Here is a 27,648-nt window from a genome sequence, read left to right on the forward strand (position 1 = left end):
GATGTTTTCTTTCATTGTTTCAATGATTTGACTTTTTTATGAGGAAGAATTGGCGATTTGTAATTGACGTATATATTTAGTCAAAATGCAAAGTCATCACAGCAAGCCAAAATGAGAATGGCAAAAAGCAAGCCCAAAGAAAGAAATTTTTCGGCGTTTCTGCACAAACTACAAAACACTAGAAACAAATATAAGACTTCATGATTTTGTATTTTGATTATGAATGGACAATATTTAAGACAAGTAGATATCCCATCATGAAATACCACCAGACGGAATGCATTACCCTTGCGTCAGTATAATTACAAGCAGACACGAAATTAGGTATATAAGCTACATCGAGTGGGTGACAATAATGCATAATAAAGTTTCGTGTAATATCACTCTTTTAACTTTTGATCAAAACGTTATAAAATGACTATACGGCACACAATGGAGATCAATCATTCTGTCGTTGACGGTATAGTTGACAAATGTTAAAGGAAATAACAAAAACGTCTTTTACGACCATATTACAAAACCTGAAATTTTCGTAATGCCGTAGATTTGCTGCAAAGATTTGTGGTGCAAATTGTTGTGCAAGCGAAAAATTGAATTACTACGATCTCATTAATTTCTACTCTACGGTGCAAGCATGCTTTTCTTCTGTATTACGACTTTTCGTTTTCACCATTTATCTTGCTCATTATTAGAACAACCGCTTTCGTCGTCAAATTTCAATAAACAGGAATAACTGTTAATAGCATTGGTTGTTTCGTACTGTGTAGGTATATTCACTTGTTGTAGGCCTGTTGTTAGTCATAATAAAGTCGTCTCTATTTCTTTTAATTGACGAAGCGCACTTAGTAATTGGCAGTCGGGGGTGGCTCAAATTTTAAATTGTCAATTTTAACTCAGCTGTCTGTAAATTGTCACAACCAATTAAGTTATGCAGATGTTTCATCAAAAGACAATTTAACCTTTTGAAGCACCATAAAGCCAGACCAATATTTTATTAATAAACGTTTACCCCCCTAACCAGCATGATGTTGAAGATACTTCGCAAAACTTTGCAGGTCATGCTACACATTTTACGCATCATAGTAGATTTCTCAGACATAGTTCTCAAGTTTAAATGAGGGGACAGCATTAACATACATTTTGAAGCTTAACATATTGTTTACCAACAGATGAAGATTTATTTTTGAATTGTTATTTGCATGTGCACTTTATACTGTTTAAGGTTTATCAGTCAAGCATTTAAAAACACATCATTAAAAGTTTATTCTTTGCCAATTCCATCCCGAGACGTTTTCTAGATATGGCTCAGAACCACGCCGTTAGTTTGTCTAACGTTGACGTGTATAGCCAGACATGCGTAAGTGGTCGGTCAGACTATTTTGCTTGACCTAAGATGGACTGCATATTTAGACCAAAACAGGAAAAATCCATTTTCTTCGATCCTAAAATGGGTCAATGCATAGACATACACTCTTGCACGCAAATTTTTCTTCTCAACTCTATGTTAAGTTAATTGTTTTTGTATAGTTTGCGTTTCTAAAAGTTAGGACTGATATCAACACATAAGTAAGCAACAACAATAGCAAGTTATAGATAAACTTTAACATAAGATTTTATCATAACAAACATATACTTGAATCTGTCATTTGTTTTGTATTTTATTTCAGCATGCCCAGTTTTAACAAGATGAGTGGCGCATGTTTGTTGAAAGTGTTTGATATGAGTTTCATGTTTATAAACACAGCTCATTTTATTAGATATAGTTTAATAAAATCCACATATAATTGACAGATACTAATCTGCTTTCTTCTTTATGTAATAATTCTATAAAAAAAACTCACTTCTCCGAAAAGAAATTGCAATGTAAGTGCTTATTATGACGTTTGTCTAATTAAACTTTAATCAAACTTCTATTATCAACAAAACTTTAAAGAAGATAATAATGTTGTCGCACTTTTACACTATGTCTCTGGTCGTCTGACGCAAAAGGTAAATTGCATTGGGGCGATTACAGACTTTGGCGTGATATAATTTCAGTGCCAAAACACGCTTTATATAGATCATCGCTAGTCGCACGGAATAGCAGGCGTGCCGTCTTTAAGAGTCTGCACTTACATTCGTTGACTGACAGAAATTGCTGATCTTTGTACAATGAAGTACTTTCGCATACTCTTTGTAGTGGTTTGTTGCGTTTTTGTGGAAGGAGGTCTGAACGATGCTCTCTATCCTCCAGCATCAAGACTGGTAATAATAAAAGTTAAATAGTCTACTGTTGGCTAATAACCTGGAAACAAATTGTGAAATACTTGCTATTTTATGAGCACTTAGTATTTACAAAATTTCTTATATATACGAAAAAGTTAAGCAATGTAAGTTTATTTGCTTGTGGTTACTTTTTCAGTTAGCCCCGTACTTCAAAGAAAAGTTTGATTTGAGAAGGTCATATGGCATTGAAGGGCCCCATATTTCCAGTGTTGTTAGTTTTGGTCATTTGCTGCCTACCGGGCTTCGGTCTGGGATTGGATCAGGTGGCACGAGACATACAGCGTCCTGGATGCTGGAACAATACGCGGTAAGACCGCTCTAGGTTGTAGGATCTAAATAAAAAATTATGAAATGTTAAACAGTGCGGTATTAGACAATACAAACGTTAACGTTAAAAGTTCATTGAAAGTCAATTTTTTCAAAGGTGAATGAAACGAAGAATTTCTGTAGTGTGCCGTCCGTCACAGTTTTCAGCCTTCTTCGTGGAGGCCCAATTGACATCCACATAATTGACCCCGAATCAGGAGACTTGACGACAAGAACACTGGGACCGAAAAATAGGGATGGCTTTGTGGCGCAAATACCAGCAGGTAGTACAACTCATGACAACTATTTTTGGTAAAATTTCTGAAAATTTTTCTTTTGCCTAATTTTTGTTTAAGTTCAGTTCGAAATGGATTCCTTAAAACATTTATTTAATACATTTATTTAAACTATGTACAAAAAGTACTGTAGGCTTATACTAAAATAACTTGCAAGTATTTTTTCTATTATAGGACATTATTCTGCTTTCAAAGTAAGGAAAACGAAACGATACCCGTTTCGCTTTGCTCTGTTCAGTTTAGTCTCTTTACCCGAAATGATGGAAGGGGACGAATCATGTCCGAGGCGGGCGGAGCTGTTGAGCAAATTCCCGCTGCGAAAACGACTCATCACGCGATTTACTAACGAGTGATTGACTGTAAAATTTATTTTATTGTCTTGTTTTACTTCGCATATTGTTTGTAAAAACAGATCATCTGTATGGAAGCAAAGATCATAACGACAAAATGAAATAAAAGATACAAGCACAATATCTTTAGTTGCATAGATCATTTTTGTTATGACCTGCATGCTTGTGTAGGCTACTAACTAAAGGAGGTATAGATGTATGAGCAATTCTAAACATAAAAAAAGAGAAATGTCAAGTGTAGGATTAAAGCTTGGTTTAATTTCTTAATTCATAATACAGTATAAAATATATATACACCCAAAATATTGCAATAACCAATACACAAAAAGTCAAAAGATTTCAACTCACATTATACCATATTACTTTAAGGCAACAATTCAATAATTTATCTATATAAGCCGGTTTTAATATTTCATGAAATATTTGTATTGAGTTGTATCTTGTAAGCAAGTCTACATATGTTATTGCAGGTTTGTGTAAGCAATTGATAAGCCTACTTAACTTTTTATGAAACATCAATCAAAAACGTTTACATCTCTTGTGTTTAAATGCATATGCATCCAGAACCACACACGGGTCAACAATCACTAATATATTTGCCTAAATTGTTGGTTTTACGTTTATACCACGTTTTGAAGTTAGGAAGTAAAACATTTCTAATTCGATTGACGATTGACATTGTTTGAGCTAATGGATATTTGTTGTTTAGATTTCATTTTAATTACTGACGAGTATTTTTCGAGCTTCTGTAATTAAGCAATGAATGCTTCAAAAATCTGAACTAAAACTGGTAAAACTGTATTCTTTATGTATGTATAAAAGCAATCACTAAAACTAAAAATTTATAGAATTGAAATTAATTAAGATTATTGCAGGAAAAATTATATGGCTATATTGTAACAATTTCAATCACCGAATACGTAAATTTTCTCTTCCTAATCAGCTTTTTCGTGCTTTGTGTTGTCAAGAAAATAGACAGCTTGAAACATAAAGCAAAGTTGTTAAGCAGTTTATTGTGTACAAAGCACCAACATTAAAACACCCTTTAATTTTTAGCTTCTTTTCTGATTTTATGACTCAGCGTATGTATATAAATAAATTTAACGAGGTAATTAACCTATTGACTTGTAATGACTTGTTCCAATTAAACGGTATAATACGTGACAAAGGCCAAAAAAATATTTGAAAAAAATGTTTCTTTGAAAAGAATGACATGTGTAGAAAATTAAATCTTTAACGCGAAAAACATGTTAAACCATTTTTTTGTTGTTGAACAAACTGAAACGTTTGTTACGAGCGACTCATATATCTGATAAGTTAAAGTAAAACTCGCATTCTTTATCAATCCGGAAGCCAAATATCTTCATGTTTTGAAGTATAACAAATATAAGCAGTTATGGCTTATAACATTATTGCTCTTAAATTTAAAATTGACAGTGATGAATTAAATAAAATAAAATTGATAGGGATAGTGATGAAGACTTGTGAAAAAGTTGTCACAAGTGACATTATAGTCACGTTTGAAAGTCCGTTGCATCAGCTGCGTCACGGCGTATGTCGCCAGCCTTACAGAAGCATCTCTGCTCTCATCTTTCCCCAGATATGGAAAGCTATTGTAGAGATATTTTGTCTTTGCATCAACTGCCATCCAGAACTTGATTCCAAACTTGTCAGGTTTATTCGGCATGTATTGAATAAATCTGCATCTAGCCTTACATGGAAGTAGTTGTTCGTCAATTGTAAGCATTAGGCACATATGCCCTTTTAGAGTTGTCAATAGAAGGTTCTACAACGAGGAAACTAAGCAAAAATTGTCATGTATTACCCGTTGCCGCCTTTCACTCTTCACGTCGAAACGTGAGAAACGCATTATTTCCTTGAATCTGTGGCTCAATGGAGTTTTGTTGAACATCTTACACCCCCAGACTGCCTTCCACAAACTTTCCACTGGCAGACTTCTCTGTTCTAATATCCCTCTTGCAATAACAAGTCCAATAAATTTGTCCAGCTCATCAAGTGTCACATCCCAGTTCATTCTGCCAGAAATGCGTTGGGCTTCAGATACAGTGCATTTTCTTATATTTCTGAGCATTGCCTCGTCAAACAAAACACAAAAAATGACAGTGGGCTGCTTTCAATGATTCTGCCCAATGCAAATGCAAATGCAGTTGGGATAGGCTTGAAGCTCTGTATGTTTTGCTGTTGCAAGCACCTTAGTTGCACATGAAAAATGGTCAAAGCTTACCAAGCTGTTCCGTCTTTTCCGATCAAGTCCTCATTCACTCGCACTAGATTCTGGGTATTGCTGATTATCACGTTGTTCCATTTTTTCACGTTGTAGTGATTCTATAGATTGCAATCACACCATCCGTAGACTCAATATGAGGTTTTATGCTGTGTGGGTCAATTGACGAGCTTGGTCGTTCCAGGTAGACATATGCTTAAATTTGCCGTTTTAATCGTAAAATCCCCATTAGTCAGACAAACTGAGCGTTGTAAGAAATAAATAATTGTCAAGAAGTTTCAGCATAAAAAGGTGATGCTCGGCGGAAATACAAGAAATTGAATACTTTAAATGTGTCAATTGACGCGCTTGGTCGTTCTAGTGTAATGAAAACATTTTGATGATTTGTTTTGGTAGAATGATCGACGTTTGTACGTATTCGCTATCAGATTTATACAAGACGAGTAATTTCGACAAAATATCATCATATCGTGCTTTTGAGAATATTTTAAACATGAGCATTCTCAAATAAGGCAAGGCCGAAAATAACCATAGCTGCCAGCTTCCATCAAACGTTTTGCTTTGGCACAGTTCTTGTGGGCTAAACGTGACGTGGTAAACTTTTTATTAAGTTTCGTGGAAAAAAAGTCGTGTCATATTCTCATATAACAGAATATCTCTCAGAACCGTATGTCATTTAATTTCTGATTTGTCAGCTTATCGTTGAGAAGAAAACAATGAGAGGTTTAATTTTTTGCTTCGCTCTTTGCCTTTTGTGTATGCATGGACTGTGCCAGGAGAGAAATTATTTGGTAAGTTGAATACTTTACGTTAAATTTTGGAAACCTTTATTTAATAAATTTAATTTCACTTGTATTTCGGTTAGCTGATTTTCATTTTATTTGAACGACAACTTATTTTAAACAGATATTAATTTTTTATAATAATTGTAAATTTCTACGAAAGTCATAGTTTTATGCAATTTTTCTTCCGTAATTTTTAAGTTGTATTATTTCAAACCACTTTGATATTTTTGTTTCAGAAATCGGACCATTGGAGGGAAAAGTTTGGTTTAACTCAGATAGACCGGAGACAGGTGTCCATGTCTTCTATGAAGACAGTTGGCTCGAAAGACGATCAATTTAGTGGACGATGGTTTTACGGACAAATAACGGTGCATATACATCTCTATAAGAAGTATTATGCGGTCTCATTGTCATACAGCAGTGCAAAATAATAAATATTACGGTTCCTTAATTTATATTGATTCCAAAATTGTAACCAGACTGTTTCAATGCTTCCAGGGCCGAGACCGCACTCTCTTCTACAGAGTATCAAACGCAGATAGCGTGCTTAGCCTCATTCGGGGCGGTCCGATAAACGTCTACATACTCAATCCGTCGTCACGTGACCTGTCCCAGTCTGTTCTAGGCGGCCGAACCAGTGGCGGGCTGGTTCGCTTAGTTCCAAAAGGTGAGATTAATTAACTGTCATTTTTACATCTTTCACTTATCTTTTACTCAAAGTGTGAAGTGAATTTGTTAAAGTGGTATGCAGAAGTATTACTGTGAAATGTTTTTAATTTTGCAGCCTTTCTAGTTTTAATTTTTTTGTCTTCGTGTTAGCATAAGCGCTTTTTTCAAATATTAACTTTAACTGCAAATTTTTTCTTTACATATTTGCCATTACAGGTAGTTATCTTGCGATTGAGGTCCGAGCCTACGACGACCGAGAACGGTATGCTCTTTACAGCATCGTCACTGTTCCGGCAATTACTCAGGATGACATTGAATTCGCCGATCGAGATGAACTTCTTGGCAGATTTAGAGAGCACGGAAGAATCATCCGGAGGTTCACCAGACCCTCTAGCAGCTCGAAATAGACAGAAATCTTCGTTTTTCTCTCTCACGGAAACTTATAGCTTGCAAAATTAAAGACTTCTTTTAAACGATATTTACTTATGATTGTTGCGTTTTGTATCAATTGGACTTTGTTCATATGAAAGCAAATAAAAGTTGATGTTCTGAATGAAACAAAAAAGTTGTTTGATTTGTGAGGCAAGTGGTTTTACAGAAATTCTGTTAAACGCATAAATATATTAAATTAAGTGCAGCAAATTAAAAATACAGGGAAAATATTCAACGGTATTAAACTCCTTAACACTTCGTTCATTTGGAAATAGATTTTTGTATAGTCATGGAGATAAACGAAGTCGCATTGACTCGAGTTACGTTTTGAAAAGACTTGACTTGACTCGATTATATTTTCCTAAGAAAATCCATATAATTGTCTTCATTAAAACGATGAAAACAATTTCCTTTATTTTGTTCAAACACATTAATGTGTAGGTATAAGAATAAAGTTTATCTATAAATATACGTGTAAGCTAATTACTTGAGCAGCTATAAAAAACAAATTTTTGTTGACAGAAACAATATATTTTTGCTTTCTTTCAGGCTTTGCTTTAAATATCAGTAGGTCTAACTTCACTCAAATCTTTTCTACCAAAAGATTCGATATGACTTGCGACTCGAGTTTGACGACTTTTTCACGACTCTGTAGATGAATAATGTGATTTTTAATAAATATAACGTATATATATCAGCAAAAAAGATTGCGATACGCAGCGGAATAAATCGTCATGCTATAAATGCTTAATAATAGTAATTTTGGCACACTGAAAAACATTATAGTGTAATTGCAACTTTTTTTCCGTTGCTAATTTTTTGTACGTCCTGTGCTAATTTTGTTTTGACATTACCGCAGCAAATAAAAAAAAAACCTTTAAAACAAAGATTTAGATTTTGAACGTACATAAAGAGTAATATCATCTGACGTAGCAAAAGTTTTATCAGAAATATATTTACAGAACGTTGGTATGAGCATGTCTATAATTGGTTCCTGGTTTTATTTATCAGACGTTATGCAATCATGAAAAATGAAATGTATAGACTGTATGTGGCTATAGAGTAATTTCACAATTCGCGAAGCAATGTGCGAGAGTGGACGTTTTTGTCGCGAAATTTTTGTCCCAAAATATTTTTGTCTAAAACACCTAAGCGTGAAATAACAACAGACAGATAGGATTTTTTGTTTGCAGTTTTCGTCATAACGACACGATATTCATGTTGAAAGGACGGATAAAATGTTAACTCGCTAATACACCTTGGAAACAACTCAACATGCTGTACATGAGTAAAATACTATCGCGTGATTTTAACAAAAACATGTCAAAAATGTTGTCAATTTATTCACGTAGGTGAAAAGCCGTGATATAACTGTCATTAATCAAGCGAAGAAAATCGTAATAGCATCACATGATCGCTAAACACGTGGATTTTCGGGCACTTTTCCAAAAACACATTTTAAAAGACTTTCCTTTTAAAGTAGAAAAAAGGCAGAAAATCTAACGTTTGGTTTTGTGGAGATGAGCTTTTGTGCACGAATCAATTGCACGTTTCATGGGTCCCGACAGTGTCGTGCCATCGCGATGGTTTAACTTTTCTCCTTCCTGCCCAGCTTTCCTTATAATATTAGAAACAGTAATTAAGTATGTCACGCGAGCTGTTTTATTCGGAGGTTCTGTAGACAAAACATTTCAGGCCACAACATCAAACATGCAAGCTTGCTATTAAACAAAATAAAAAATTTTTAAAACATTTTACTAATTTGCTACGTTATAGTATAACGTGTGTAACGCATTTGCAAATTTATAACAAAATAATTTTGTTATCAGTTTTATTTTTTGGTAATTAAAATTAAGCTTTTTGTTGAAAAAAATTAATCCTGCTTTGTTGATTGGTTACAAATAAATCTGAAAAATATTTTCTGGAAAAAACTTTCTGCCTAAAAAACATTATACCGTAAACTTGCAAACAAATGTTTGTTGAAGTATCAATTTTCATTTTCTGAACTCGGCTGGACGTTAACGTGTTACGTAGTGATCTGAGCTTTTCCGTTGCGTCATGACCTGTCTCGAATTTAACATTTGAGAATTCTTAAGTCTTTGGACGAACTCCAACGATAACAAGTCTTTTGGTATTTTCTAAACGTCGCGCCAAAATTTGAGAACATGAAGGAAATGACTTTTTTTGAGTTTCCAACTACAAATAGAACTACAGAATAGAACTAAATAAAGTAAAAGACATCTACTGGCCTTTTTAATTACCCAACGCTTATTTACATTAATATAATCAATCAATATATAAATGTTGATTCTAATTTAGTAAAATTCTAAATAACTTCGAAATGCAGTACAGTACTGTAATTACTTATTGTTGTGTACATTTCAATTACAGCTTATAAATGACATCGATAAAAGTTAATTTACTGTACTTTAAGCTAAATAAAGAAGTTAGATCTTTTTCTGTTTACATATAAGGCTATCATATAAACAAGGCTAACATTTGACGTACACTCGACCACTTTGTCTTGCATTTCCAAAAATTATTTCACGAAGTTTCAACATCGATATTAGTTGATTGATTGTTTTAGCAACACATGATATACTAAATATTTTTTAGGCATCTTTTTAGTCATAAGATAATTTCATAACATTTTCACCCACCATGATTTGGCGGGCGTCTAGCTTTGATTGCCAAAGCTTCTGATCCAAAAATAAATACTAGCCAAAACAACTTTATCTTTTTTGCGGCTTAGAACTTAATTCATGACAGTTAAGACGTTTCTTTTTACACTCGCGAACCAGAAAATATTTTGATATAGGATAACTTTTGAGATTGTAACACTTTTTGCGTCCAATACTTTAATGAATTTTATACAAATATTTCCAAAAATCTACATGCAAATTTCTGCAAACTTTGGGCTATAGCTGTCAGTAAAAAGTCATAAGTACAATATTTTGTTTCAAACTATAACACAAGCTGGTGACCAGGTCAAAGTTTTTTTTGTAGATTCAATCAGTTTTCCAGCGAAATGGAGCACGATATGTCATAATTGTTTGTCAAAATTTTGTTCACTGTTAATCAATACTTCCTTGTTAAAATCGGTTGGATTAAAAATTACACATTAAATTTCGTCAGCTAATGATTAAGATATTAAAAAGTACTGTAACAGCAAACTTTTAACTATACTTCATTTCATTACATTTTTTAATTCGCTCTTCAAAACATGTTTGTGATAATTCCCAACTTTACTCTACTGATGTATAACCCGTGTTAATGATAAAGATGCTTATTTACTTGACTCAGCAGCCCAGAGTTTGGCACGAAATTCTAAATTACATATTAAGGACAGTAAATTTGCAAGTTTTCTGACAAAAATAAAATCAACTGCTGAGTTAAATTTTATACCCAACTTTTTCCATGCTAGATGTTCACTGACAAACTTGAGCTTATATGGAGCATTTTCTATATATAGCGTGTAAATTTCTGCAGATAAATTTATATACATATATATTACATATGTTATAAATTTCAAGAAAAAAAAGCAACGAGTTAAAGATTCTGCTTTACATGTGTGGATACGTAAAGCATGACTACAGTGTAAAAGCATTCTTACTGTGACAACGTATTTTCCCCAATTTTTGATGCCACTTTCCCTTATCACGACTTGTTACCATATTGGGAACTGCTTTATCTTACACAACACCACAGTAAGCAAAACGATCAGTAGGACTTCCATCTTTATACAGAGAATACAGTTTTATGCCAGATACTTGTAGTTTGTGTCACATGTCACGAGCTGTTAATCAGGCGTGATCTGCTATTGTCATTTTTATAAATTTTGATGAAATGGCTAAAGAAGAAAGCTCAGCAAACTCCATCACAGTGAGAGAAAAAAGTAAAGAAAGTAAAGCCTATAAATATAATAAGAGCTTGCGCATATTTTCCGGCAGACAAATCAGTTTTTCTCTGGCAAAATGAAGACTATCTTAGTTTTGTGCCTTGTAGCGCTGGCAAGCTTGGTACCTGGAAATGTTGGCCAAGATCGAACCCTCACTCCTCCTCCTTCAAGGCTGGTGAGTGGAACTTGAGAATAGAAACGTTTTCAGCTTTTAATATTTTTTTAATGAGTGCTACTAAAGACTTAACTTTTTCATGTTTGCACATGCAGCTTGCTCCATTCTTCAAAGAACGGTTTGGTATAGACCAGGTCCTTGGGATCGAAGGTCCCCATATTTCGGAAATTCGCAGCTTTGGTGAATTTGTAACTGGCGATCTTTCGGATGATTTTGATGAAAAAGGACCCCGTCGCAGTGGAGGCTGGTTGTTGGAGCAATTTGCAGTACGTCTATAATTTAGTTTTTAATATACATATTTCAATGTGTTTCATCTTTGTATAAGCAGACCTTACATGTGTCCAGTACAGCAGGTGTCCATTTATTTCAGTATGCTTTTTGATATCTAACCTTGAATGTTAAACTTCATTATTATTGATTTTAATTGTAGGCAGGGGAAAAGAAGAACTTTTACAGCTTCCCAGCTGTCTGCGTGTTTAGTCTACTTCGTGGAGGACCCATAGATATTCATATAATCGAACCTGTAAGTGGGGAACTGACAACCACAACATTGGGAGGTAAAAAAGACGGCTTTGTTGCAGTAATACCAGCAGGTAAGCATTTTGATATAAAAATAATTAAACAACAGCCAACCAGATTAGCGTATAAGATAAACACAAATAACTGATTAGACTCTTTCTCTACTTCTCATTGAAGGACACATTTCCGCTTTGAAAGTGAGAAAAGGCGATGTGTTTGATTTCCGCTTCGCGCTATTCAGTTTGGTGACTACCCCAGAGATAAGAGCAGACGACTTGAACTTCATCCGTCGCGACGATTTGTTACGAAGATTCCCGCAGCACCGAGACAAAATTATAGCATTTACCGACGAATAGATGTTATCGTTCATGCGATATTCTAGTAATAGGCCGACAGAACGTAGTGTTTGTTGCTGCTGTTTATCATTTTGTGTTTACAACAAATAAAGGATAAGAAAAAGAATTTTCCTAAGTATTGGCTTTATAGCCTAGCCCTAGCCTATAGGCAAAGCAGGGCCAGATTAAGACGAAACTGGGCCTGATGCTGCAGCGCAAAAACAGGCCTATTTTTTCTAGGCATTGGTACATATGCATTCGACACTCTGACTCCACCGTACACGCGTAATCAGACCGACCAAAGAGCCTTTATTGCTTTCGACGCAGTCAGCCAAATTTTAATGAACATGAACAATAATAACGACGTGTTATCGTAAAAACTCGAGAGTAACATCAGGCTATGTAACACCAACACAATTCAATACCAATATTGCCTGAAAAGCGGAGTTAATGAAGAAAAGGCTAATCCAGATCAACTTAACGTTGGCATATTGTCAATGCTGCGCTAGTGCTGCTTACTTATACTACTGTTTTTCGAGCCTTAGCAAGCGCGAAATCTTCGATCATGTCAGTGCAGTCAAGGCTGCTCAGCACCTCATGTTCAATGCTCATAAGCGCCAGCATGTTTAGCCTTTCCTCCCTCATCGAGGACCGCAGCTCTCCTTTGACTATTCCCAGTTTTGAGAAGCTCCGCTCGCCGGAGGCATTAGACACCATCAAGCACAGATAGATGCGCAAAGCAATCTCGACGTTTGGAAATGTTTGAGAAAGGTTCAACGACGACAAAAGCTTGTACATGGTAAGCTCTGCTGACTCGTTCACACTCACCGATTTCTGGGTGCGCATAAATGCAGCAAACTGTATGAGCTCAGCCACCAGCGTGTCTTCCAAGTCATCTGGATACGAGGAAACGAGATTTTGAGCTTTATTCTCGATCTGCTTTATGCTCAATGACGTTAGCTCCGAAAGAAATCCGAATGTTGTAGATATATCCTCATACGCCTTCATTCGCTTTTCCAGTTCAGCTAACAGTCTGTCGATCATGACCAGATATATATGGGTTTTGAATGTTTCCCTAGGGGTGAGGTTTTCTTCGTTTGCAGCTCCTTCATCAGGCATTCGCTTTCGCTTACGGCCTCGACGTTCTTCAGCCTTGTATTCGCCGTGAGGAACCTTTTCGATCGCCATCTGCTCATACACGTCAAATCTGTCCCGTGCAAATTGAATCGTGTCGACCAGTGATGCCAATAAACTAGTTGCCGTATTCAGACTGACTGTAGGGTCTTGGAGGCTAATGCTCGTACTGTTGAGACGGCATAGGATATCGTTCCAGGCAGTCGCCATAACTGCTGTCTCAAGTTCGTCCATCCTGCGCGAAAATCCGTCGGCCTGGTTTCTCGTATCGGCCTTCTGCTCCTTATCTGCCGCAAGCTCATCCAGGACTTCTTGAATGCTCTTCCACCCTTCTACTAGCGCTTTGACAGCATCTGCACGTTCACACCATCGGGTTCCAGACAAACCTTTGAGCGTTAATGTGCAGCGATTCTTCAGTTTCTGCCAGCGATATGTCGATTCAGACAGGAAAACGTATAGTCCATTGACAAAATGAAAAAACCTGGTACAGCCAGCGCAGCTATTAACAGCCTGGTCTCCTACCAGGTTTAAACTGTGGTTGCAGCATGGAATAAAAGCAGCATATTTACATTCTCGCTTCACAATTGCCTGGACACCGTTGTACCGTCCTGACATGTTTGACGCATTGTCATACGACTGGCCTCTGCAGTTAGTAACATCCAAGCCATTTTCCTTCAGAAAGTTCAGAAGTATGCTAGCCATGTGCGTAGCGGTGTGTCTCATCATAGGCAAGAATGTCAGGAACCGTTCAACTGGACCCAACGGCAGAACATATCGAATAACAATCGTTAGCTGGTCGAGGTGTGATACGTCAGGTGTAGAGTCAATCGAGACAGAGAAATACTTCGCCTTCTTGGCTTCTTTCAGGATGGTGTCCTGCACCTTTTGTCCCATGAGCTGCACCAGCTCCTCGCAAATTGTGGATGACAAATAAGAAATGTGACCTTTCCCGCAGTTCGCATATTTTCTAATATGGCTAGCCAGCAGAGTATCGTACTCCGCCAACAACTCAATGATGCCAAGGTAGTTACCATTATGAGGGGAACCTATGATCTCATCCGAGCCCCTTATAGCAAGGCCACGCTTAGCTAGGAATATCAGAACGTCGATGAGCCGCTTTACAATCTGGCGCCAGTAACACCGCTCTTCCTCGACCTGTTTAGCGGCTAGGTAGTCAACACGACCGGCCTCCCTCTGTCGGCTCGCAAAAGACAACATAGCCTTGCGATGACCATCGCTGCTTTCATGGATTTTTATTCTGGATTCGCCTGTCCTCCAATTGTCGAAACCGCCGGATACGAACTTGGTTGCTTGAACAGCATTACCACCGAACAACTTGCATGCAAAGCAGAACACCTTCCCGGTCGAAGGCGAGTAGCACAACCATTGTCTATAGGATTTTTCACCATTGAGCGGATGCGTACGCACGAAGAAGGTCTTAGTGCATCGACGTTGGAATGATTCACCTAGGTATTGTCTGGCGCTCTCTTCAAACATCGATTCAGTGTGTTGGCAGTGTTTTGAACCTTTCTTGGCCCAATATTCTCGAGTGTCAGCGTTGATTTTACCCCACTGTCCTAAATCATTGGTGATATCCTCCAGCGTTTGCGCCAGTGCTTCGCCAGTGATAGCGTCTCCTTTCACCTCTGCTCTCTCCGCTGAACTTTCCCGCTCTTTATCCTCTCTTTCCTCATCAGGTTCATCTTGCTTGGCCTGGTCTTCAGGAGCGCTCGAATTCGCAATCGCATCCGACGCAGGCAATTGAGACGAAGCTGCTCGCATTCCAAAGTATGAACTCAGTTTTGGAATTTTCGCCAGAAGCTTTTCTTGTTCTGCTGCTTCTTTCCTTTTCTTTTTCGCTTTATCCCATCCACTGAGTTGAGACGCCATAGCAAGCGTGCACAAAACGCAGCTAAATTTGTAAATTGTGGAACCGTAAAATTTATCGCATTAACTTGAAATCTTCCGTTACAATAAACACAACGCCGTATATTTAGCCTACGTCACAGTGCAAAAAAAAAACATTAGCAATTGTCTTAGAATTAAGGCAGTCGCTAGCGTCCAAGTGAACCCCAATGCTTTCCATCATTTTTTGTTATAAACTGACACTGGTTTCCATCATTTTTTGTTGTGAACCGGCAGTTGTTTGCACGGTGTTAGCTTGTGAATCGGCAATGAAACAACATTGAACTCAACAATAATGATTGCTAACTCTTTTCCCAACCATAATGAGCACTAATCTTACTGCCTTAACCTAATCTATTCCTAAGGCTTAGCCTAACTCAGTGGTTCTCAACCGCCGGTCCGCGAAGTACCGTATCTTACTTTCTGCCAAGCTAATTTTAATCTGGAATCATAAGCATTGCAAAGTTGATACTTCCTGTAAAACTCATTTTACGCTTGGCCGATTCACAGCAGTAGGCTAAAACTGGCATAGCCTATCTCTCCTTCGTTGATACAGCAGAACTGTTTAATAATAAAGGTTAACCTTCCGATGACCTAGATTTTGTGCCGTTTATGATTGTTTCGTCATAAACTGCGTCTAGCTTTCAAAAAGTTTTGTAATACAAGGTCATTCTTCACTTTTCAGATGCTGCAATAGCTTGTCCTGTTAAACTACAGAAGGATTAATATGGAATCAACGAACCAACAAGTGTATTTTAACAAGAAGGAAAAAACTAAGACTTCTGAAACAAATAATTCTCAAAATGGAAATGAACCAAGTATCAGTAGGTGCAAATGTAAACTACGAAAAGGGCATATGCAGATAAGTTGAGTGTCACAGAGGGAAGTAAGAAACGAAAAGGGGAATTTGTCAGGCAATACAATAAAAATACTTGGAGCTTGGTTTTACAATAGTTCCGGGTAGTGAACAATCGTCACGGCCCTAATGTTTGGTGTGCTCCCAAATTCTGCCAAATGACGTTATGAAACCTTCTAAAGTTGTTCGTCACTTTCATTCAAAGCACAACAATCTTGAAGGCAAGCCACTTGAATATTTTGGACGAATATTCTCTGATATGAACGATTAAAAAAAGCAAATGAAAAGATGACGACTACCGAAAAATCCTTTCTTCATGAATCCTATCTAGTTTCTCTACGAATAGTTAAAACCAAAAAAAGCATACACGATTGGGGAAGAGTTAATAAAGCCGTGCATCTTATCTGCGGCTGAAGTAATGAAGGGCCCTGAAACAGCTCGAAAAGTGTTATAATTTTTCATCTTAAATAAGTAGTCTATGCCAAAATCTTGCTTTATCTTACGTGCCTAGGCGTAACACTGTGCCTAGGCGTGCGAAAGTCGGACTACAAATTTCATAATAAGAATTATTTGTGGGTTAATTAAGCAAAGGAAAACTGTTCAGCGTCCGGAAAATTCACGTCTGTTTTCGTCTGGGCCTATTTCAGGAATGGGCCTAATGCTGCAGCATCAATAGCACCCACCTTAATCCTGCACTGAGGCAAAGTACATTGCAATCAGCATGGGATCATGGGATCGTTTATTATTTTCCAAGTCAAAGAAAGACGTAAACTGTTTTCGTGTGCATCGCAACACGATTACACAAAGACTTCTATTTCTGCAAATACTAAATTATTATCAAGCTACTCTTTCATGTACCTCTTATTCCAAATTACGCTTGTATTGTAACGAAAAATTCATGACATTACGCCTAACTGAAATTTTAATAACACAAAAAGCTCAAAACTAAAAACATATGGGCAAATGATTAAGGTATAGCATGGGCTTGAGGAGTTGAGGAGCCATCATGAAGTATAAAGAACAATGAAAAATTCGAAAAATTACTTTTCTGCACATTAGAGTAACAAAATACAATATAAATTTTAATTAAAAAATTAAAATAAAATTTCTCAAATCACAGCAAAATCAACAATAATTTGTTTGAAAATCAATGTAGACTACGTTCTTGTGCAGTATGTGCGTTAGATTCTTTAGTGTGCCGTAAGGCCCTGTTCTTTTTATCTCGTTAAAAGTTCTTTGTAATGTAATGATTAGGGCAACCAAAAGTCAATATGGTCAATTTTTTTAACCTACTCAGAATGCTATGAAACAAGCACAAAACAAATTTCAGCTTTGTACGACGTGTAGTATAGAAGTTATTAGGTCAAATAAAGTCAAAATGTTACGTTAGGTCAAAATACAGTCAAATTGTTTCTTTTAGGTCAAAATCTATTAAACTTGTAATTTTGCAACCATTTTGTAATATTATTTTTCCGTTTTTCTCTTTTCTTGTACCGAAAACAATTCCAGTGCCCCAAATTATACTTAGAACCCAAGCCACAAATAGAGGGAAGGCCTTTCAGCGCGTCTGGTGACGTCACGATGTGAAGGCATTGCATTTGAAACTGCAAGTTGTCAATCTTAATACGCAGAAACGAAAAAAAGTCAACACTAGAACAGCGTTTTGTCAATTTTAAATGCAGCTTTAGATTAGAAAGTTGCTGTAGACAGTGTAGAGACTATCAGTATAGCGTTTTTCAGTTAGCAACATGCAAGATTTTTGATTTTAAAATGCAAGAACAATCATAGCAGTTTGAGCTTTACAATACGCAAGTTATTACTTCTCTAGGTGGCATTGGTAGATCTAAGTTGCCGACAATTTCTTTCGTCTATTATGTCACAATCGCCACACTCACACACCGAAGCAAAATTCGATTGAAATGTTGATGCGATATTGCGCTGATTGTTGCAATTAGACTGAAGCAACAGCTTTTTACCTTATTCTTAATGTTGTTTTTTTACATTATTTGTTTTTTGTTTGTACTACGTGATTTCCATCAAATGATTTTTTTCTGAAATGTTAGTTCTAATTGCGCAATTTTTTTAGATCAAATTAAGGTCAAAATTTAAACTTTTTAGGTCAAAAAACTGGTTGCCCTAGTAATGATCAATGTAAGAGAATAGTCTACAATTCATTTCAAGGTGTTTTAATGCGGTTTTTAATGCGCAAAAACCCAAAATGTTTGGCCATAGCTTTTAAAAATTTTTAGCCCCTTAAACGCAATCCTAAATACGCCACTGGATTTGAGCAACTGTTCGATCCTCATTTGCGCTACCAACAAAATATTCTTGGACAAGGCGTAAAAGAAGTTTGCTCCTGGTCAGTAATTCCGCTGAACAGTTCCAAATTTAGCCAAGACATCAAAATCAAACGGGCAAAGACTGCTCTTTTCAGTGATAAATATTCTGATAGGGTAGACCGGGGATACCTCGGGCAAAGGGATACCTGGGTTAAGACGTTTGACGTTACAGTGGAGAATTGTTAAATCATTTTTACCAAAGCTTTATACCTCCACTACAAATCTCGCTATTGTCTCGTAAAGCTAAGACACAAAAGTGCAGTGTGCGTCAAATCTAAGGAGAAAGTTAGACGAGGGGTTGTTTGTACCAAGACGAGTGAGCAAATTTTTAACAGATGGAGCAACGGGATTTCCCACAAAACGCATTCCTACCAAAGTAAACCTTTTCCGATTAGAAGTTCGCACTCCGGCGAATTTTGATGGGAAAAAAAGAAGACGAATCGGTGGACATAGACCTTTGAATTTTTCGAATCCTTCCCAAACTCTTACACAGGTAACGTCGCATGCTTCGCTGACTAGGTAGGCCCACCGCAATGTCAGATCGATCACGTCCAGTGCGTTGGTTTCAAAACGCTTTAAAACAAAAACTAAGCAATTTTTCATCAACAATTTTCCATACCTTGTAAAGAAATTCATATGCTACGTAAGTGAATGAAACCTTCACAATCACATGCTTGTAATTTAAAAAAAGAATCGAAATGCGTCGATAATTTTTATTGTTAAAAGAAAAGGGCCACCAAAGTTAGGACCCTTAGAAGAAGGGTCGTTTAATAGTAAAGGCAAATGTCTTAGGCTTCTTAATCAGTAAACGCAAAATAATTCAAATATTTCATTTTTCAAACATGCCTTTAGACCTGACCGCCATAACTTTAATGGATGGCAACCTTGAAAAATGTATAAACATTTTTTATGGTTTTTTGATTTTGAGATTGACGTAATTTCCGATTATTGTCTTGCTGCCTTAAGTTCTAACGATCTGATTTAGTGATTTATCGAGGTTATGAACGACATAGGGTAGGCCTAATGGCCTAGGCTATAGGCTCTAGGTGATAAGAGTGAGTTTCTGGGCTGGTTTAAATTAGTTATTACTAGGAATTATATAGGCCTAGGCCTAGGCTAGGTTAGCCGAACGTATCATAAGCTCCTAGGCCTAGAGGACACATTGAAATTGGAAACAGTGTTTTCCAACTATCGGCCTAAGCTTATTTTCTTCGTTTCAGTCTTGCAGGCTTAGGCTAGTGTTCATTCATACCAGCTAGCCTAGCGACTAGTGTCATTTGGTACCTTATAATTTTTCGCTTGTTGTAGAATCAGAACTTAAAAGCTCCAGCAGTAATACCAGAATACGGTGGCGTACCCTAGGCTATACCCAATGTCCGTTTTCTGCTGGTTTCTGATTTGCCTGCTACTTTTGCTTGATAAGTATATGCCAGACTCCAGACTTTTTGGCATAGACGTACCCAATACTGGTGTTCATGAGAGAGAGAGTTTATTTCACCATTCAAAACAAACTAAAAAGTATCATAACAAAACTTCAACATAATTCATTGGTGTGGAACAGCGAAAAAACCTCATGGTTTTCTAGGCCAGGGATGTCCAACCTTTTATTAGGCCTATAGTGGGCCGCATTGTCACTTGAAATAATTCAAGTGGGCCGCAGAACCTATTAAATTTCAAGAAAAATGTGCATAAAGTACATACTTATGGAGTGAAAATGACTAGCGGGCCGCACAAAAATGTCAGACATCCAGGTTGGGCATCCCTGATCTAGGCCATCTGACCCAGATTGTATTGCAGAAAAAAAACAATTAAAACGGATAGAAAAACTGAAACATAATTAATTAAAACAAAACAGACACACACCACACAACCAACAGCAAAACAAAAAAATTTAACAACAAAATAATGCAAAAGAAATCAACAACCATACATCCATCACCCTATTCACAATTATCTGAACAGCACTTTCCTTGCACAAGTCCACTTAACTGATATGAGAAATATTTATGAGACTTTATTTTTTTTATTGCTTGGTAGTTTATTCCAAAAACTAGGTCCTCAAAATGTTAATTATTTTTGTCCTTTTTACTGTTTTGGTTTGGGGCAAGAATAAGTTGTCCTGTGATGATTTAGTATTGTATTTGTGTACTGTTTGGATTTCGTTGAAATAGTCATTAAATATTTGGGGAACAAGATTTGTGTAATAGTTATGCTTGACTTCGCCTATCTGTAATTGATAAATTTGAGATATATTTAGAATATCGTTTGCTTTATAAAGTGTGGTTAGTTTGGTATATTTGTTACTATTGGTAATTAGTCGTACTATTTTGTTGTGAATTATATTTAATGGTTTTAAAACACCATTTGATGCAGATCCCCAAGCCAAAATCCAGTATACCATATTGTCATATACCACTATAAACTATACTGTAGTACTGTATAACATTAGCAAAACCTTTTTATTGGTAAATCGTCAAATTTTGTACAACACACCAAAGATTCTTGACAATTTTTTGCAAAGCTCTTCAACATGATACTTTCATTTAAATTGTTCGTCTAGTATTATGTCTAGATATTTAATTTTGGTAGCCCTTTCTATTTTCTTGCCATTTGCAGATTTTGGACCTAAAATCTACTCAGGAGCTTCAGTGCCGCACTTAAGGTGGGTTATTTTGCACTTAATGACTTGATCAGAACTTCTGTGCACTTCTTCACTGTATCTTGAGCTTTTTTGCACACCACACTTTTTGTTTGCTTGGTGCACCCAATATCTTGCTGAAATTGGCCATACTCTGTAGTCCAACCAGTATGATAGCCTAGTTCAAATGTTCAACTCATTTTATTTCAAAATTTTATTTTTTCTCAACATACCAGATAAAATGCTCTTAGTCTGAATTCTCGCTCACGCTCCATATAAACTAAGCTTAGTGGAATTGGTGGCAGCTGCATATGCATGCAGGAGATTCATCAATATGATGCACACCGATATTTTTATCTTCACAATGATTTATAGTAAACAAACGTGGAAAACCTGGTTGTTTAAACGCCAATATATAATAAATTTATAAACAAACAATTGTTGCTTTGTCAAACTCCTGTGCTTTCCAGTCGGGTGCTCGCAAAATATATATTATATATATATTATATGTATGTATAGTACATACAATTTTTTGATATATATTTACTTGCAATACTCAGACTAAGCCCGTATTTGATACCCAGTGGCGCAACCATTGTAATTAATAACTGGGTTACTTACACTTACACTCCAACTTTTAATAAATTATTATTTAGTAATTCCTCATCGGTAATCGGGGCTTGGACTACGAATTATCACCAAGTTGAAGGTGTGCATTCAGAGATTTTATTAAGCTGGATCTCTTATACTTTTGCAGTCTGACTTGAAGGCCTAAATGGGAAGGAGTTGTAAAGTAGAAGAAAATAAATTATGATATAATAATTTCTCAAAACTCGATCCTGATATGAGAGTTTGGTGCAAGAGTAAAAGAGACTTCTTAAGCTTAGGCCTAGTCTGAGTAAAACATTGTGATACCATACAACCTTAACTTTGTATTGACTGGTCCCAAGCCAACATTTCGTGTAATGTGTTGCAATTGTGCACACATAACAAGTATGCCAAAGGCTGGCTATGTCAACTGCAACTTTTAAAAAAGAAACTGCACTCTTTTTTGTCTAAACTAGAAGAAATAAAGTTGTCAGCCATGGTTTTGATACGGTTGCGCCAAGACACGATTTGTTTTGTGCCACATCCAGGTTAAATCAATTTACCCCACTTGACTCTAGGTCACACCAACGATCTTCAGCAAAACTTAACTAGAATGCTTCCTGGTAAGCCTAGAATGCAGGGTATGGAAGGTAAAACCTGAGAAATTTTTGTCAAAACTGCATTGCCTACTGACACACCAGTAGGTACCATGGTTTGCCCATTTTAGCGGGGAATATTATTCGGCCTTTAGTGAAGTGAAGCATCTTTTTTGTTGTTCTTACTACTAAAATGTATATAGTTAAGATAACATACTCTACCAATCCTGTTTCGGCGATAGTGCACACTATTCCACAACTTGGAAAAAACTAGTTAAAAAGCACTTTCTCAATCCTGGCTTCAGCCGCAGTGCACACAACTTAGTGAATACTGGCATACTCTGCAGTTGTGGAAAATGTGGAATATGTATGTACGAGACTCTTCAACGTGTGAGCCATACTTTTACGCGTTCATGGTTTCATTGCACGTCATCACGTCTAACATTGTGTTTTTGCTGTTGTATATACTTAATTTGTTTTGTTTAGTGATATGTGTAGCTTTGTGAAACAGACATTCAAACCTCAGCTCTACAACATTTAAGTTTTCAAGTCTGGAATACAGCAAACACATTATGCCTAATGCCCGTATCAGTTATCGTAAACACCTTTATAAGGTAAACATACACATACTTCATTAATTGATAAAAAGATTTTTTACTAAACAATTAGCAATTGTTTACACCGCAAAAGTATTATTAAGCTAATACGAAAATGATTGTAACTGTAACTAAGTGGTTACTAAGTGGTTTTCAGCTCTTTTTGCTTTGATTATTTGCTGTTCTGCAAAGAATATATCTTTGGTTTTGTTTAAATTCCTTGATTATGAAACCAAAGAAAATAATATCCATAAACAATAATTTTAAATCAGACGACTGAAGTGGGTTTCATATGTTGTTGTGATGGTCCTCACATAATGTTGGCTACTGATATAATCCAAGTAACGCTTTCCATTTTATTTGTTTGTCCTTTGTAGCATTATTACGCAATCATATTATATTGTTGCACTAATAAACATGGCAGCGTCAAGCAGGTGTTTTGCTGTCTTAAGACGCACAAATTATTGTAGAGTTCAATTTAGATCATTTTGTTCTTCAGTTAAATTTAACAAATTTTGCAATCAGCGGTGCTACCTTAAAGTCCTTGTTACTGTATTTACTAGCATAGTAAACCACTGTACCACAACATTATTAATTTAATTTCTGACATAACAGACGCCTAATTCGCTTCACATGTATAAAAGGACATTGCTTTGTAGCTAAGTTTGCTACTGAAAGAATATGCATTGCATTAATTTTTGTTTTGCAATGTATTGTATATACATTGATTATTTCATTACTTAAATACTGGTAGCTCACGGTTACAATAAACTATGGATATAGCATACATATTTTCAAATATCCAGGGTGACCATTATTACAAGGTTCGACTGTATATATACATATTATAGGTTTATAGTATGTTTTTTATTTCTGTACCTGTCATGTTTTTGTTATCTATTTCAATTGTTTATAAGCCTATCCAACTTAATAGCAGTTTGTACTAGTAGCCCTATATTAGTGTATCAATTTACTATAACTATGGCAAATTTTATTAAGTTTTGCAAACTAGTCAATAAAAATAGCATATTTGATTTTTACTGTTAACCATGCCTGGACCAAGTTATGATGTAACTGATGGCGCAGATACAAAAGTGCCAGAGTCAAAGAAACCAGACAATACAGCATTTAAACAGCAAAGGTTACCTGCCTGGCAACCAATTTTAACTGCAAAATCAGTTTTGCCCACATTCTTCATTATAGCAATCTTATTTATTCCCCTTGGGGCTGTATTTCTGGTAACTTCCAATTCTGTCATAGAAGTGTCTGAAGAGTACACGAATTGCTTTTCTCTGGAAAATCCGAGCATGACCTGCAGTATATTTCGTGGCAATTCTACATTTGCACCTGAACAATGCACATGCCAAATGAACATAAATGTCACTTCAGATATGCAGGGTACTGTGTATGTTTACTACGGCCTGACCAATTTCTTTCAAAATCATCGGCGTTATGTGAAATCGAGAGACGACATGCAACTTGTCGGCGAGCCCACCACTGTTAGCACAGTGTCATCAGATTGCAGCCCGTTTGATAAAGTTACTGAGCTACGGAATGGAGTAAATGTTACACTCCCAATTGCTCCCTGTGGAGCGATTGCCAACAGTCTGTTTAATGATACATATACTTTGACAAAGCCAGATTCAAGCTCACTGAACATTTCTCGAACCGGAATTGCTTGGGACACTGATCATACCTTAAAGTTCAACAACCCATGTGATAACCTCACTGAATGCTTTGAAGAAACAGCAAAACCAGTTTATTGGCAACGATCCGTGATACAGCTTGATCCTGATACTCCAGACAACAATGGTTACAAAAATGAGGCATTTGAGGTATGGATGAGAACGGCAGCATTTCCAACATTTCGAAAACCTTATGGACGGATTGTCGGAGGTTTGCCTGCTGGAATTTATAATCTGACAATAAATTATACATATCCAGTTGCTGAATTTCATGGAACAAAGCGGTTTATTCTGGCAACCACCAGCTGGATGGGTGGAAAGAATAATTTTCTTGGAATTGCATATATCACAGTTGGTACATGTTCATTTGTGGTAGCTATTGCTCTCTGCTTTTTGCATTACTGCTCAAACCAAAACAAAGTCCATTAAACATGCCTTTATCCTTAGTTTTGTGTTCTTTTGATTTATCATTTAATTCAATTTTTACGTTACCACAATGTTAATGCGTTATTGACAAATTTATTTTCTGTTGCTGGTTTTACTATGCATTGGGCACTGGTATGAAAATAACCAAAAAGCAACATGCCATGCTTTCCAAGCACTTGCCAGTAGCCAAAAGTGACATCTTGAACACAAGTCGAACAAACCACGTAATGGTATATGGGAATGTGACATTAATTATGTATCATAATATGTTAAATATGGTGACACCAGTTGATTTGGCGGTAACATCAAAACAGCACTGCAAATATTTTAAAATTTCTCCTGGTTAATTTAGACATGCAAATGTAAACTTGGACTCATTGCTGTTTAAATACCGTCATTAGAATCCAATTTTATTTTTACGTATATAATATATATTTATAGTTTAATTTACTTAAATAGTTTTATCAACGTCCAAAGCTTGTTCATTACTACATGTGTGTGGTTTGTATGAGTTGTAACTATTTTTAGTCATCTATGACTGCCGTATATTTGCCGACGATGATTCAGTAGATTGTTTCCTGACAACGAAAATTCCAGGTGTGGTTTCCATTCATTTAGTATGGTATATCCAGATGGATGGGCATGTCTTTAAGCCCTGGTTAAATATTAACTTTTTGTCAGGAGAATGTATTATCATTGTGTGCGCTTGTACCAAGTTCTTGTAATTGTAGTTTTTTGAATCCATCGTTTTCTTTGTCTTAGCATTCCTCTTTTCTTGCTGCAAAATTCATGTGATGTGCTTGTAAGATTTATGCCCAGTGTTTCGAAATTTTTATCATGTTGTGTGTATACTTTGGTAGTTTCTTTTTAATGTATACGTTTACTTGCAGCTAAATAGCGTCTGAGAGAGCACTAGCAAATGCTGGGTTCTCGATATGTGCTGTATGATGCTGCTTTTCTTGTATAGTTGCAATAGACTGTTTTCATATGCCCATAATCATCTATCCTAATATGTAGATACTACTGTACTGTATTATTTGTTTGTTAATTAATTGATTATGTATTCAAATCATGTGATATTAGTTGGTTTTGCACTAGTTTTCAAACCGGTCATATCTTTGCTGCAACGACTTCTACTAATCTTTATGTCTGGTGCATTCCGTTGCTCTAAAAGTGTGTTTTTCTGTCAGAGTTGTGTAATTCGTGTTCAATCTTGAGTTTTCTGTAGTATGTATTGCTCGCTGATGTTACAGGATCTTGAAAGAAATTATTTTTTCTTTAATGTGCAGACTTAAAGAAAATTTTATTTACTTAACTATCTTATCCAACTGCTTTGAGCCATTTGTTGTAGTGGTGGAACATTTTTTGCTCATGCAAACTAGCACACTCATCTTTCATTGTTTATTTTTGCATGATACAGTGTATAAAGTCATTCGCATGAAATTTTAATCACATGACACATAAAATTGTGTTTATTTACTACAGTACAAAGAAATTGTGGCTGTCGATACACTAAGAAAGTTAAGTCGCTTTAGGTTTTCATTTTAATGTAAAATTTAATCAAGGAAAGCATTACAGAGCACTTATTCGCACACACTGAACAGTGCAGTGAGCCAACAAGAAAAAGTATGTCAATACTTGTACAGAACGAGCAGAACATGATGACACTAGGAAGTAAAAACCTTGAATAGCACCAAAATGACCCTTGTTCTAGGAAATCTACACGTCGACTTAATTTGACAACTCGTCCAACAAAGGTTACAAGATCACTTGTTACATCTCTATTTCTCGGCTGTTTGCTCGAAGTTGGAGCTGTTCGACTTCTTGTTTTAGAGAGTTGGTGGTGTTAAAACGGTTTTCAAGCACCACAACCTTGATAAAAGCAATAAAATTGCTGGTAGGTTGCATATATATTATTTTATTAAAGGTAACTAGTTTCGGACATACTTTTGTTCTTCATCAGAGCGAATCAAGAAGAATCCTGTGTTTTTAGAACATAAATATTATGCAGCAAAATAAAAGCCAAAACATTCTGCGTGTCAGTCATTCCTCCCATCCATGTTATTGTGCTCCACGCTTGTTAAACTTAGTCGTAACTAGTTTATTACCTTCGTCACTCTGGCAGTAACCTACGTGAACAGATTTCCATCTACTCACCCACTAGCTAACTAACTAGGATGGGGCCTTGGGTCCGAAGCGTTGTTGCGTCATCAGTTCTTTTTGCTCATCACATTTTCTTTATTTTGATTATATACTTTATTACTTTATTTATATTCTTCGAGGCGCTTCAAAGCAGTTTTTAAGCGTAAAAGCCTAAGTTCTTGCGCATTTTAAATGAGGTCAAACGCTAGTTTTTCAAATCTGGTATACACTGGTTAACGTGAATTGCAAATTCTGTCTAGAGATTTCTTAGACTTCAGTCGAATATCTTATATTATTATATAGGGAGAATCCGATCAACTCTCAGAACTCTAAACTGGATACTGAAAAAGTCAATACTAAATAATAATCAATACTCAAAACATAGCATGCAAGAGGACATATATATACACTGAGTGAGAGCATTTAAGAAACAGAATTCCAACTTGGGGCAAAATGCGCTTATCAAAA

General features: G+C 36.1%; 5 protein-coding genes across 5 annotated transcripts; 4 read left to right on the plus strand and 1 right to left on the minus strand.

The window, feature by feature from the left end:
• The first annotated feature begins 1,995 nt into the window (after positions 1 to 1,995).
• Positions 1,996 to 3,340, plus strand: LOC143453501 (uncharacterized). Its single transcript, XM_076954854.1, has 4 exons — positions 1,996 to 2,244; positions 2,402 to 2,572; positions 2,690 to 2,855; positions 3,042 to 3,340. The coding sequence occupies exons 1-4, from the start codon at positions 2,152 to 2,154 to the stop codon at positions 3,218 to 3,220; spliced, it is 609 nt and encodes a 202-aa protein (XP_076810969.1). The 5' UTR covers positions 1,996 to 2,151; the 3' UTR covers positions 3,221 to 3,340.
• Positions 3,341 to 6,094: 2,754 nt separating this feature from the next.
• On the plus strand, positions 6,095 to 6,943 carry LOC143452237 (uncharacterized). The gene is made up of 3 exons (XM_076953125.1): positions 6,095 to 6,253; positions 6,484 to 6,615; positions 6,746 to 6,943. Exons 1-3 carry the CDS (start codon positions 6,179 to 6,181, stop codon positions 6,926 to 6,928), a joined length of 390 nt encoding a protein of 129 aa, XP_076809240.1. The 5' UTR covers positions 6,095 to 6,178; the 3' UTR covers positions 6,929 to 6,943.
• A 4,317-nt stretch (positions 6,944 to 11,260) lies between these two features.
• LOC143452188 (uncharacterized) lies at positions 11,261 to 12,402 on the plus strand. Its single transcript, XM_076953057.1, has 4 exons — positions 11,261 to 11,421; positions 11,517 to 11,687; positions 11,852 to 12,014; positions 12,118 to 12,402. The coding sequence occupies exons 1-4, from the start codon at positions 11,323 to 11,325 to the stop codon at positions 12,294 to 12,296; spliced, it is 612 nt and encodes a 203-aa protein (XP_076809172.1). The 5' UTR covers positions 11,261 to 11,322; the 3' UTR covers positions 12,297 to 12,402.
• Positions 12,403 to 12,564: 162 nt separating this feature from the next.
• LOC143453286 (zinc finger MYM-type protein 1-like) lies at positions 12,565 to 15,626 on the minus strand. Its single transcript, XM_076954562.1, has one exon. It carries the CDS (start codon positions 15,297 to 15,299, stop codon positions 12,795 to 12,797), a length of 2,505 nt encoding a protein of 834 aa, XP_076810677.1. The 5' UTR covers positions 15,300 to 15,626; the 3' UTR covers positions 12,565 to 12,794.
• Positions 15,627 to 21,199: 5,573 nt separating this feature from the next.
• Positions 21,200 to 26,910, plus strand: LOC143453290 (cell cycle control protein 50A-like). Its single transcript, XM_076954565.1, has one exon. It carries the CDS (start codon positions 23,977 to 23,979, stop codon positions 25,039 to 25,041), a length of 1,065 nt encoding a protein of 354 aa, XP_076810680.1. The 5' UTR covers positions 21,200 to 23,976; the 3' UTR covers positions 25,042 to 26,910.
• The last annotated feature ends 738 nt before the right edge of the window (positions 26,911 to 27,648 follow it).

This window comes from Clavelina lepadiformis, chromosome 4 (assembly GCF_947623445.1).
Source record: "Clavelina lepadiformis chromosome 4, kaClaLepa1.1, whole genome shotgun sequence".
Taxonomy (NCBI): Eukaryota; Metazoa; Chordata; class Ascidiacea; order Aplousobranchia; family Clavelinidae; genus Clavelina; species Clavelina lepadiformis.

Bases quoted from the DNA above. Each gene is read 5' to 3' on its own strand.
- LOC143453501 (XM_076954854.1), top strand. From the start codon at position 2,152: ATGAAGTACTTTCGCATACTCTTTGTAGTGGTTTGTTGCGTTTTTGTG. The intron at 2,245-2,401 runs GTAATAATAAAA...TTACTTTTTCAG, and splicing joins ATCCTCCAGCATCAAGACTG to TTAGCCCCGTACTTCAAAGA. The intron at 2,856-3,041 runs GTAGTACAACTC...TTTCTATTATAG, and splicing joins TGTGGCGCAAATACCAGCAG to GACATTATTCTGCTTTCAAA.
- LOC143452237 (XM_076953125.1), top strand. From the start codon at position 6,179: ATGAGAGGTTTAATTTTTTGCTTCGCTCTTTGCCTTTTGTGTATGCAT. The intron at 6,254-6,483 runs GTAAGTTGAATA...TTTTTGTTTCAG, and splicing joins GCCAGGAGAGAAATTATTTG to AAATCGGACCATTGGAGGGA. The intron at 6,616-6,745 runs GTGCATATACAT...CAATGCTTCCAG, and splicing joins GGTTTTACGGACAAATAACG to GGCCGAGACCGCACTCTCTT.
- LOC143452188 (XM_076953057.1), top strand. From the start codon at position 11,323: ATGAAGACTATCTTAGTTTTGTGCCTTGTAGCGCTGGCAAGCTTGGTA. The intron at 11,688-11,851 runs GTACGTCTATAA...TTTTAATTGTAG, and splicing joins GGTTGTTGGAGCAATTTGCA to GCAGGGGAAAAGAAGAACTT. The intron at 12,015-12,117 runs GTAAGCATTTTG...TTCTCATTGAAG, and splicing joins TGTTGCAGTAATACCAGCAG to GACACATTTCCGCTTTGAAA.
- LOC143453286 (XM_076954562.1), bottom strand. From the start codon at position 15,299: ATGGCGTCTCAACTCAGTGGATGGGATAAAGCGAAAAAGAAAAGGAAA.
- LOC143453290 (XM_076954565.1), top strand. From the start codon at position 23,977: ATGCCTGGACCAAGTTATGATGTAACTGATGGCGCAGATACAAAAGTG.